The 13,242-nt window shown below is 35.6% G+C and overlaps 1 protein-coding gene across 10 annotated transcripts in view; it reads right to left on the reverse strand.

Moving 5' to 3' along the window:
• Window positions 1–13,242, reverse strand: part of wwc1 (WW and C2 domain containing 1) — a 462,139-nt gene that overhangs the window by 401,004 nt on the left and 47,893 nt on the right. For all 10 annotated transcript variants that reach the window (XR_015520523.1, XR_015520517.1, XR_015520519.1 and 7 more), the window contains exons 7-9: window positions 4,395–4,541; window positions 4,207–4,277; window positions 1,546–1,788 (exon numbers count right to left, since the gene is read on the reverse strand). Coding sequence is in view for 1 of the 10 variants with exons in the window: in XM_087301746.1 (XP_087157872.1) it covers window positions 1,546–1,788; window positions 4,207–4,277; window positions 4,395–4,541 (461 nt within the window). In the remaining 9 variants the exon portion in view is untranslated. The remainder of the gene's footprint in view (window positions 1–1,545; window positions 1,789–4,206; window positions 4,278–4,394; window positions 4,542–13,242) is intronic.

The raw sequence follows: 13,242 nt of genomic DNA on the forward strand, positions 1-13,242 counted from the left end.
GGCAAATGATTTATGATTGAATCTTTGTTCCAGTGATAAATGTTTTTCTTGTAATCTGAAATGCAGTGTGTAGCCTTTAAGATCTACAAATTGTAAAATTGGGATCATTTCAGAACAAAAGGACTTTAAGTTAGCCAGAAAACTTCTGGTGAAAGGTTAGTGTGATTTTCAACTTCATGAAGTTCCTTTAACAGCATTAATAGTTGAATATGCATAATCTGAACAAAGTCAGTTAAATAGACCTAAAAATTCATTTATTTGTTAAACCGTAAAATTGCATTTAAAGACATTTCACTTAAGTGCTGTGGTGGAGAGCAGCTGGGCACTGAGATCCGTCATGTACAGGACATCCACAGAAAACACTTGGTTTATATTTTAAAACCGTGGCATAATGTCGTTCGGTGCAGTGCTTCTTGGAATTTTGTCTTAATCATTCAGTGTACATCACTAGCCAAGTTTCCATGAAGTGAATCTTTTCAAAGTTTGAGTTAGCAAAAAAAAAAAAGAAACAATGCCAAATGAAAATAAGGTGTGTTTGTAATTATTGCAAGTTATTAGAGCAACTCACTGTAGTATTGATAACCTATACAACAGATTTTTTTCACAATTTGGAATTTCCATTATGCTGCGTTCACACCTTACGCAGAAGAAGCATCAAGCGCAAGTGATTTACATGTTAGGTCAATGCAAAGATATGCTCAAATGAAGCGGCGGGAATAGGAAGTTTTGCACGACTGATGCGCGAATCGCTCAAATTGGAAACTCTGAACTTCAGCGGACATTTGAGCCATGTTAGCCTATCAGGAGCTTTGACTTGTAAGGGCGTGCTTATGACGTAGTGCACGTTGTTGGTGTCCTGGAGGGAAATCCTCCTGCCAACACCAACAACAGTTGATTAAACTGGGCTCGGCTCAGTCGGAAGCACCGCTGAAATCTTCCATCATCCATGTATAGTTTCTGGAGGAGTTTATGAGCTGGATGCACCTCTGAAAGGATCTAGTGGACTCAGACACTGCTCAAAATTATTCAACGCTGTTTATCAGCCTTCATAGAGCACATAGATACAGCTATTCTCTCAATTAAATCCATGTTAGCCATTTAGCAACAAAGCTAGAGTCATCGGGCAGACAGAAGCCCTGCTCATGATGCAAATCCACGTCTATTGCTCAGTGAATCTGACACGCAAATTAAGCAGAATTGACATGCAAATGAAGCGAGTAAACTAAAAATGTTCACGCTTCTATTTACGCGCGAATAACGATATTTATCCTTGTGTACCACTGTGAACACAGCATTACTCGTTTTTCATGCAATACTTGTCTATAAGATGCTTGTAAATTTGCTTGTAAATGTGATGGAAATCAAGCTATTGATTTCGAACAAGGTAGATCTTAAACGTTGTGAATACCAAATGTCATGACAGTTCACCTGAAATGTCTAGGATAGCATCTAAAATTGGATCTAAAATTAACCCTGCCTATAGTCAGTTGGCCACCAGATAAACACTACATAAACAAATGGAGCTGGCCAGGTTAATCATCTCACCTCTCAGTCAGTGCTTTGCTCTGGTTGTCCCGTGCAGCTTGCAGGTCCTTCTCGAGTCGTTTTTTCTCAGACTCGATCTTCTCTGCCTCATTTGGTGCACGTTTGCACGGCCTTACATACTGCAGTTCCTTAAGCAGCTCTTCCTTCTCATTGATGAGGATCAAGCGATCTCTCTCTGGGTCCAGCAGGCCTGGCCATGCCTCGCTATCCAACTTTGCAATCTGGACTTCGATATTTGCAATCCTGATTTAACAAAGAAATAAATAACTGACAAAATTCTTCACTGAAATTTGGAAGAAATATTATGAGCCCTTTATAGAATAAAACAATTATGAACTTTTTACACAAATTCAGACCTAACAAATCCAGTAAATCCAAAGTAACTGAGAATTTTAAGGGATCTCTTAATTTTCTCCATAGCTATCTATATAATATTTGTCTATATGTGACCCTGAACCAAAAAATTATGTTGCACGGATTTGTCCATTTTGTCTAAAAAAAACATACATAAATGAAAAGCTTATTGTTTAGCTTTTTTTAGGTGACTTATATAAAACTCTACCACTTATGACTGATTACATGGTCCATGTTCACATTTACATACATTGTCATATTATTTACAGTGCATCCGAAAAGTATTGATAGCGCTTCACTTTTTCTAATTTTTTTATGCTACAGCCTAGGGCTGCTCGATTATGGGAAAAATCATAATCACGATTATTTTAGTCATAATTGTAATCACGATTATTCAAAACGATTATCAGTTATAGTCAAAATTATTCCCCCTTCTGTGAATTTATTTTTATATATAAATATTTCCCAATTGATGTTTAACAGAGGTTTTTTTTTTTTACAGTATTTCCTATAATATTTTTTTCTTCTGGAGAAAGACTTATTTGTTTTGTTTCAGCTAGAATAAAAGCAGGTTTGAATATTTTGAAACCTATTTTAATAGCTCGATATTATTAGCCCCTTTAAGCAATATATATGTTTGATTGTCTGCAGAAGAAACTACTGTTATACAATGACTTGTCTATTTACCCTAATTAAGCCTTTGAATGTCACTGTAAGCTGAAAATCTTGAAAAACATAGTAAAATATAATGTACTGTTATCATAGCAAAGATAAAAGAAATCAGTTATTAGAAATGAGTTATTAAATCTGTTATGTTTAAACTGCGCTTTAAGCATCTTCACTGTATTTTTCATTTTATTACTGATTAATGATAAAGACAGTCGGCAGCAGCAGGAATATCGCACGCTGTCTCTTTAAGAATAGTGCGGCTCTGATATGGTTTCTCTTTCTCGTGTCTTTTGATTCTCAACTTGTTTGTTTATTACACAAATGAGGGTTAATATGAATAATCACTAAACATCGCGCTCTGATACAAATGTGCATGTATTTCACCATTAAAGCGCTCACATTAAGATCGCGTTAGATGTGTGTGCGATCTGTTGTCCGAGGCTAAGTGCGGCGCGCGCGCAAACACACGCACACATGCTACCTGTCCGAGGCTAAGCGCGGCGCACACACACACAACAGCACATGCTCTTTTGCGCTTTTAAAAATATGAATGATGCGCATCCTGTGCTGCAAAAGTTACATTACAGCACATGCTTTTAGTCATTTTCACGTGGAACTGAGCTTTGCAGAGGCTTCACTGTAGGGATGGTATTAGCTTGGTTTATGAGGTGCTCGGTTTTCTCCAAACATAACTCCAAAGAGTTTATAACTTTAGAGAGTCAAATTTAGTCTTATTAGACCAGATAATTTTGTTTCTTATGGTCTGAAAATCCTTCAGATAGCTTTTGGCAAATTCCAGGTGAGGAGTGGCTCCGTCTGGCCCTTCTACCATACAGGCCTGGTGGATTGCTGCAGATATGGTTGTCCTTCTGTAAGGTTCTCCTCTCTTCCCAGAACGCTGGAGCTCAGACAGACTGACCATCTGATTATTGATCGCCTCCCTTGACTAAGGCCCTTCTCCCCCGATCACTCAGCTTAGATGGCTGGCCAGCTCTAGGAAGAATCCTGGTGGTTTCAATCATCTTCCACTTACGGATGAGGGAGGCCACTTTGCTCATTGGAACTTTCAGAGCACCAGATTTTTTCGTAACCTTTCCCAGCCTTGTGCCTTGAGGCAATCCTGTCTTGGAGGTCTACAGACAATTCCTTTGTCCTCATGCTTGGTTTGTGCTTTGAAATACACTGTCAACCCTGGGACCTTATATAGACAGGTGTATGTCTTCTCAAATCATGTCCAATCAACTGAATTTACCACAGGTGAACTCCAATTAGGCTGCTGAAACATCTCAAGAATGATCAGTGGAAACAGAATGTACCTGAGCTCAATTTAGAGCTTCACTGCAAAGACTGAGAATACTGATGTACATGTGATTTTTCAGGTTTTTTATTTTTAATAAATTTGCAACAATTTCAAAAAATCTTTTTTTCACATTGTCATGTGTGTGGAATTCTGAGGAAATAAAAAAAAAAAATTTTGAATAAAGCTGTAACATTAAAAAAATGTGGAAAAAGTGAAGCGATATCAATATTTTAGGGATGATTCAGATTTCGATTTGATTTTAATGCACTGTAAACTTTCAAGCTAAAAAGAACATAACTAGTTAAATACAAACAATAAAATTCCAAAGAAAAAATTACCTTCTTTTCGCCTCCTCATATTTCAGGCTCAGTCGTACCTTCTCAGCCAGTTTATTTGAGCTTGATACAAACTTAAATAAAAAATAATTACAATAATTAATTATAATATATATATAATTAAATAAGTTATTTAATTCTACAAATGAATCATCATACGCAAGCACATAAAACAGAGCGCTGCCTCTTACCTGAGCAGGTATATCTGTTTGGGACTCTGCGTCTGAATAGAGTCGGGGGAGTGAGAGGTTAGAGTTGGCCAGGGACGGATTGCTGGCCCACAGGTCAGACTGAGAGCCATAATCTAACTGGAAACCATCTTTCAGCACGGCCAGTTTCTAAAAGAAAAACACAATAATCAGCCACCCATTAGATTATGGATAATTTAAGTACTCATTTAAATGGGGTCAGAAAATCTATGCCCTCTGTTTAGTGTTCTCTGACATTTGTGAATGGAGAACTCCTTGCAAGCGTGATTCAGTCGTCTGACACCTTTTGTGTTAGAGAGAGCTTAAAATATCCATCTGATTATTAAAATAGTCCCCAGACGTGCACATTTGTTTGTCCATTGTTTGCCTGACCATTCTTGAATTAAAATCTGCATTTGGATCCGTTGTCCAGCGTCCATTACAACTACGTGGAATTCACCATATATAAAACCAGTGTAAAAACACTTGGTTACATGTGAACTGAGTAATTCCAGCATACTGTAGGGAGCAGGACGATTCACATATTATAAAGCATATGTGCTTTGATTGAAGAAATGATCTGATGAAAAGCTGAAGAATTCCGTCATACAAAACAAATGTTGATTCTTATTAACTGAAGTGAGAAACTGCAACTGTGGTGTTTTCTAATGCTTATATCTTCTAATATTTTGTCTTTGTTTTAGAGCACACTAGGTTATAGATAACGTTACTCATAACATACTGATAATAACAACACAAACAATTCGATAGGATTTGAAATTATAAGCAGAGAGTGGACGAGAGGCTACAGGAATGGAAGTTTATTCTCAGGAAAGACACAAGACGCTATGAGTGTTCACGTTACAGATGAGCACCCGCCTGATGGAGGAGGTTTGCCAGCTGCAGCGGGTGACATGCATTATTTAGCATTGCCTGCCTCTCCATATGCTTGTTGTACAGTGAGGAAACGACAGAAATAAATAAATGGATGCAAGAAATGAAAAATGGGGTCAACTCGCAAAGGGAAAAGGCTCCCCTCTGAATGCTTAAACATTAAAGTATGAGGCTGTGAACACTCCATCTACATAATGACCACCATATCAATAGTTTAGGTCTAGCAGGTTTAAATGAATACTTATATAAAGATGCACAATATGTTAGTGGCTATATTGATCTTGGCTGATAAATGTTATTTTTATAGTTATCAGTCCGATAAAAGAATTACGCCGATATCTTTAAGAGGATAAATTATTTATTTTTTACTGCTGGTTGAAACTTTTAACATGTTTACTGCCTACCTTTTTAAATATTTTAAAGGGTGTTTTGATTTTGGTTAATGCTCAGTGACTTTATGTGACTTGATGCATTTTTTGTTTGTCAGGCAGTAGATTTTTATTATTTTAAGTTGGCCTTAGAAAAGAATAGTTGATGAATAACTGAAAGCTTAGAGATTAGTTTAAAATGTAAAAAACAAACCTGTTGTTTACTATATGTTTGCGTTTTGATTTTGCAATCATGCAGAAAGCTGTAAAAAAATTTATATTTATACTTATCAGCTAAAATATCAGCTATTGGACAGTTTTTGTGTAGCATTGTACACAAAAAAATATGCATTAAAAACCCAATACTTGACAGTGTAGTATAGAAACTCCACCGTCTACTAGTGTTTTAAAAGTGTTATTGCTAAAGAAGCAGAAAGAACTCTTGGAACTGTGATATTTTTATCCAAAGTTATCATACCGGCCCATGCCTAATCGATATTGCTATCGGCCTCTAAATCTAGATAGTTATCGGCTATCAATATCGGTCAAAACTTCCAAATCGGTGCATCTCTGATTGCTACACAAAATTTATCATTTGAAATAAAAATTGTTTATTGATAAATAAAATGCATCATAGATTTTAACGTGTTTTAACTTTAAAAATATAAAGAGATGCAGCAAATAACACTGATTTCTAAAGGATCATGTCAGACTGCACATCACACCTCTCCTCAGGTCTTTACACTGGCTCCCAGTTACATTCAGAATAGATTTTAAAGTATTATTACTTGTCTATAAATCACTAAATGGCCCAGGACCTCAATACATTAAAGATATGCTCACTGAATACAAATCTAATAGATCACTCAGCTCTTTAGGAGCATGTAAATTAGAAATTCCAAAAGTTCAGTCAGTGCAAAGTGAATCTGCCTTCAGCTATTATGTCTCTCGCTGCTGGAATCAGCTTCCATAAATGATCAGATGTGCGCCAACATCAGGCACATTCAAATCAAGACTGAAAACACATCTGTTTAGCTGTGCTTTTACTGAATGAGCACTGTGCTACATCCCACAGATCGCACTATGTTTTTCTCTTCTTTTTCATTCTTTTTTAAACACATTTTAATCTGTCTTTATACTATTTGTCTTTATTTTTTGTTTTATATACGTGTTTCTTTTATTCTCGTGTAAAGCACTTTGAATTGCCACTATATATAAAATGTGCTATATAAATAAACTTGCCTTGCCTCAAAATCTCAAAAAAAAAAAAAGTATGAGGATTTCTTGAAACTTTAATTTGGCAAGTTATTGAGCAACTGTGGTTTGTTCTGTAGCCAGTTGAAAAAAAAATCTTAGCTAGGCGGCTAAAAGGCTAATATGACAGGCTAAAATCTAAAGGGTTAATAATAGGAACCCTAAAAATAATATTATTAACTATTTTTTAATTAAAAAAACATTACCGTTAATGAAGATATATTATTTAATCTAAATAATATTCTTTTTAATCAATTTCTTTAAAAAAAGTTGAGTTCAGGTCAGATTTATTAGCCACGCTTTGAACTTTTTTAAATATTTCCCTAACAACGTTTAACAGAGCAAGGAAATTTTCACAGTATGTCTGATAATATTTTTTATTCTGGAGAAAGTCTTTTTTTTGTTTTATTTTGGCTAGAATGAAAGCAGTTTATAATTTTTTTTAAATTATTCTAAGGTCTAAATTATTAGCCCCTTTAAGCTACTTTTTTTTTTTTTTTTTAACAAACCATCGTTAGACAATAACTTGCCTAATTACCCTAACCTGCATAGTAAACCTAATTAACCTAGTTAAGCCTTTAAATGTCACTTTAAGCTGCATAGAAGTGTCTTGTAAAAGATACAGTAAAACATTATTTACTGTCATCATGGCAAAGATAAAATAAATCAGTTATTAGAAAGTTATTAGAACTATTATGTTTAGAAATGTGTTGAAAAAATCTCTCCGTTAAACAAGAATTGGGGAAAAAAATAAACGGGTGGGCTAATAATTCTGACTAACTGTATATACTTTTTTTCTTAATATTAAATTTTAAATATTAAATAATATTACATTTTAAATATCAACTTTTATAGCTTTAAGAGTCAATATATCCACCAATAAACTGTAAAATAAAATTTGATTATACGATTTCAGTAGGAAATTTGAAGAGGCAGCAAGTCTAAATGTGTAAACAATACATGAGCAAACACAATTAAACTCAAACCATCCACTAAACCTGTACATTACGGGAACGATGCAAACAGTACAGTCAAATATTGTCTTTAGGCCAACATTCAAAAGCAGCAAGTTAACAAAACATTATGCAAACAAGTAGACTTCACACTCCGCAATGCCAGTGCAAACACCTAACGTGAAAACAAACAGATCTTCACATTCACCCATATCACATAACAAGAACTATTATTATAAACAAATAATCCACTTGATACTCTTTTGGGTTTGAAGATCTAGTAAAGTAGTGCACAATTAGTAATGCGTTTTATCCTCTTTGAAACTTTTTTCAACATTAGAACGTCTTGTTTAACTTACAACCCCAAATCAGAAAGCATTAGGATAGTATGGAAAACGGAAATTTAAAAAAAGTAGTGATTTCCAAACATACTTTGACTCGTATTTCATTGCAGACAATATGAGCACAAAATATTTTATTAGTCTTGTCTGGTCAATGCAAAACCACATTCTGTACACATTACAAAGACCTGGCTGCGGAGGAGGATACATGTTTGGCTGGCCTGCCTGCAGTGCCGATCTGTCTCCAAAAGAGAATGTGTGGTGCATTTTTAATTAGTACTTGATTAGTACTTGATTTAATTAGTACTTAATACTTGTTGGCAGGAAGAATGGGACAAAAATTGCACTTGAATTTCATCACTTACTGTCTTAAGCCCCTAAATGTATTTTCAGAGTTGTGAAAAGGAATGGCAAATGCTTTACTGTTACAACTTTTTTTTTGTAATGTGCAGCAAGAACCAAAATTGCAATATGTGTTTATTTTGAAAAAATAAATAAATAAAAAATAATAAAAATCATCGGGAATACATTACATCATGTTTTTTTGTATTGTCTGCAATGAAATACAACTCAAAGTAAATTTAGAAATCACTGCTTTTTATTTATGTTTTCCATATTGTCCCAACTTTTTCTGATTTGGGGGTGTATAAATTTACAATGGTTAACTTTATGTATCTCATTACTTTGATATTGTATTTTCACAAAAGTCAATTGAGAGATTAAATTTGACACTTGCCTTAATATTATTTTTATTTGTTTAAAATCCCTGTTCCTAATGTAATTTGGTGTGTACACCAAAATATCCATAACCCAAACTAATGTTATGAAAATTTGTACTTGAATAAAGTTGAAGAAAATCCATCCAGGCCCAATCCCAATTCTACCCCTTAGCCCTTCACCTAAGAGAATTGGGACACCCCTATACCTTCATGTGAGCGCGCAAAACGATGGGTAGAAATATGTTAATTCTCTTTAGCTTGAATGTGTAGGGCTAAGAGGAAGAGGTACATACAAACTGCGATTTTTCAGGACCACACTCAAAACCGAGGAGTAAGAAAATTTCCCCCGCATTTTGCGCTACGCCACTGCACGGAAGTAAGGATCCACAAATTAGTATTCTTTTGTCATTATTACGAATTTTTACAACAAACAAGTACATGTTTTAATATATATTCATAACAGCGCTCGTGATTTATCGCCATGCTTTAAAAAACAATGCTAAAATGACAACAGCTAAATTTTGATATCTATAATCCATAATCATAACTCCTGTATAGCAGTTCCACTACATTCTGACACTTGATGACACATATATACCCTGTCAAAAAAGTCTAGTGGCTGGGAATGGGCTTTTTATGGTGTCTGCTATCATGGTAATGTTGTTTTGGTGAGTTTATATAGATAAATATGGCCACGGTGTGAATGCACAGTAGAGTTACGATCTTATTGCTACATTAGATCGTTATAATGACATAATATATGTTTTCAGTGATTTCCTGAAGATAAATACAAAAAATAACGCAACTGAAAATAACTACAGCAGTCGCGATCATCTGATCTCATATGAAGCAAGAGCTCACGATAACATATGACGGCGAGTGCAGGTGCTGTAGTGGTGTTCCATTTCTTAGGGGTAAATTTTGAAGCCCTTCGCCTTCACACTCTGTTTCAAGGGCCAAGGGGAAAGGGTTGGGGTAAAAAAAAAATAGAATTGGGATTGGGCCTTACTGTATCAGCATCAGCAAAAAGACGAGACAACAATGTAGTCAAAATGATAAAAACTAACAAAGATTATCTTTTGTTATATCTGCTGGACTGCTAAATTGTGCTGTTCAATCATTAGATGAGTGGATCTGAGTTCAACAGTGTTGCCAACTTAGCGACTTTGTCACTATATTTAGCGACTTTTCAGACCCCCTAGAGACAAATTTTTAAAAAGCGACTAGCGCCAAATCTATAATTTTTTTGTGTTACTGGAGATATTTATAGACATTCATGTGTCCATGTACCGTCCCTAGTCTTCTCTGCGAGCTCCGGGTGATGCCGTCGGTCCCTTCCCAACCTCAGAGCACTGACAGGTGACGCAATCCTCATACAGCACCCTCTCCCACCTGCAGCCTGAGACCAGATCACCCCTTTGCATACCAACGGCAAATGATTTAACACCAGCAGTGTGAGGTATTTCCATTGTAGAGTCAAACCGATGTGCTTCTCCTTTATTTTAACTATTTAATTTGACCATTTATTCTTTTCTTGTTCACAATCACAGATATTTTAGAGACAGTTTTGTATTTTGTCTGAGTTTATTACATCTGAGAGATTACTGCAAATTCACTACACATATTGAAATATTGTATTCAAGCAGCAATAAATTTAGTTAAACTGACATGCATATATAAAGCATAGTGCAAATATAAACACCCCTTTACTAACGATAGGCTGTTAAACAAACAGAAACGGTAGAACGTGATGATGTCAGTAATATGCAAATTGACAAATTATGTAATCGAGATACTTTTAGTGACTTTTCGGGCAGAGCTTAGCACCTTTTCATTAAAGGGGTGGTCCACTACGATCTCATATTTTAAACTTTAGTTGATGTGTAATGTAGCTGTGTGAACATAAACAACATCTCTGAATGTAAAAAGTTCTAAGTTCAATGCAAAGGGAGACCTTGGATTTTACAGAGTTAGCTTAGCAAAGCCTACAATGAACGAATTTTGGGGACTACAAAAAATACTTCCCCCTTTGAGATCACAAGTTTGTTTACTGTGCATCCCACACAGCGCAGGTAAGGCCCGTGGCCAGAGGCACTGTAACATTATAGCAGAGATGAAGCTAAAAATGCGTCTAAGCACGGCTGCTTCCACAGAGCTTCGTCTGTTTCTGTATTTGGGCTTCCAAAGAACACAACACAAAGACAGAAGTGCTTACAGTTCAATATTAATTATGTTCCAGAGAATTATAAAACACACAGCAAGCATGATTTGACAAAACAGCTCCAGAATCTCTCCCAGTTCAGGGCTGGATTCGGCTAAAATCTCCTCAAAGCAGAAGTTGTAAGCTACAAGTAAGTGTTTTTATTTGTTAAAATTGATTGTGACATGTACAGTGTCTAGTGTTAACGGTATGCTGTAGCAATGATGTAAAAAATGCAAAATGCTGCTTTGCGGGCAAACGATTTAGCTACAAATTCATATTTATCAGTCAAACTGCTGTAAACACACACACACTCCACCAGCACGTTCGTGTCTCTTATGTGTGTACGCGCACGGGACTGCACTGATTGTCTTCAGGCAGCTTGTGTTTCACATCTCAGATGATGAAGTCGCAAAATATATGTGGATGATTCATATTTCTTACACCTGCTTATTCCGAATACACATGAAAGACGTTGTGTAACGCATAGAGTTAAAAAATACAGGTTAGCTTACCTGACTCGAGGTCGGAGCAGAATAATAAATCAAGGCTCAACAGGTAGCATACCACATCTTGTGCTTTATTCTTCTTTCACGATATATTACAGAAAATAACTTAATCCGAGCATCAGAGAAAAAGAAAGTCTCGCTTGTTACAGAAATTTCACACATTCACACCACAAACACAAACGCTGTTAAAGGAGCCGCACCCCATTTTCACTTGTTACAGACACTTGTCAGATGTTATTTTAGAGCAGGCAGGAGGTTGACTGCATGTTTACACAGCAGAAAAGCGCGTGCTTTTACGGGCGTGACGTGGAGCCGATCCGCGAATAGCAGCACATTATGACGATGACCAATCAGAGTCACTTAAAGGCGGGCCTTTCAGAGGAACTAGGAAATATGAAAGTCGTTTTCATGTTAGCTGAGTAGCTGTGTATAATCAAAGTGAGATATCTGAAAAAATTACGCGATTTTCTTCAAGAGAAACATAAACACACATTGCTTTGCATCTTATAAACACAACCAAGCCTTAAAATTACATTCTGGACCACCTCTTTAAAAATAGTTGGCAACAGTGGAGTGCATGCATTCATAGTATTCAGTCAATTTACTTGCACAGCATACTTGTCAAGATTCTGTTTGTTTCCAGCCATAGACAACAAACTTTTTTTGTCTGACGAAATTTATAGTTATTATGTGAAAACAATAAAAAGCGGCATGGTTCATAAAGGTTAAACACCTAGCTTCTACGTGCCATTACTTAACCTCATTATGTCAAATATTCACACACATTTTTGTTTGGGTAAGAGACAAATAATGACGGGAAGAGAATGTGCTTGTATTTTTCATCTTCTGTAAAAGCCACTCCTATCAGCACAAATACATCCGCTTATTATGCTAATCTGACTGGCTACAGTTTCTCAGCGAGTGTAGCACTTCACTGCACTTTTATTTGGATAGATCAATGTGCCTACTTCTGTGTGTACTTTGCCATTATGGAGGTTCACTTGCCTCATGTGCACAAGTACAGCGGGAAATGAGATACAAAAATGCCCTAATGATGAAAGCAAAGAGGAATGTGCTCCCAGATCACTCTTAAAGGGATAGTTCATTGAATATTGAGCATTTATTTACTGTTTACACACCCTCAGGTGGTTACAAACAAAAAAATAAGATTTTTTGAAGAATGTACTTCCATTGTAGGTTTCTAAAATTGTACAAAATATATTCTATTGTGTTCAGCAGAGGAAAGAAATAGGTAAAAGGAGTAAATGATGACAGGATTTTCAGCTTTGTGTGAACTATCCTTTTAAGATGAAACAATATTGGTTCATGTACCTGTCAATCTTTAGATTTAGATTTCTTTGGGGCTTTTCATAAATACACTATAATACACTTTAAAGTGTCATTTCTTGCAACCTCTTAATGTGTGTGTAGAACTTAACTGCAATACAGATTTTTTTAAGGCAGTTTTCTCCATGTATTTATTCTTTTTAATAACTCTCCACTTCAGCAGTACTTATATACCCAGACGTTTTTTTAATCTATATTCTGAAGGTTTTTGCATAGGATTATGCTATAAATATTTTGCCTGATTATATGTTTCACTCAACTTTGTT

Source organism: Danio rerio, chromosome 21 (genome assembly GCF_052040795.2).
Source record: "Danio rerio strain M-AB ecotype USA chromosome 21, GRCz13ab, whole genome shotgun sequence".
NCBI lineage: Eukaryota > Metazoa > Chordata > Actinopteri > Cypriniformes > Danionidae > Danio > Danio rerio.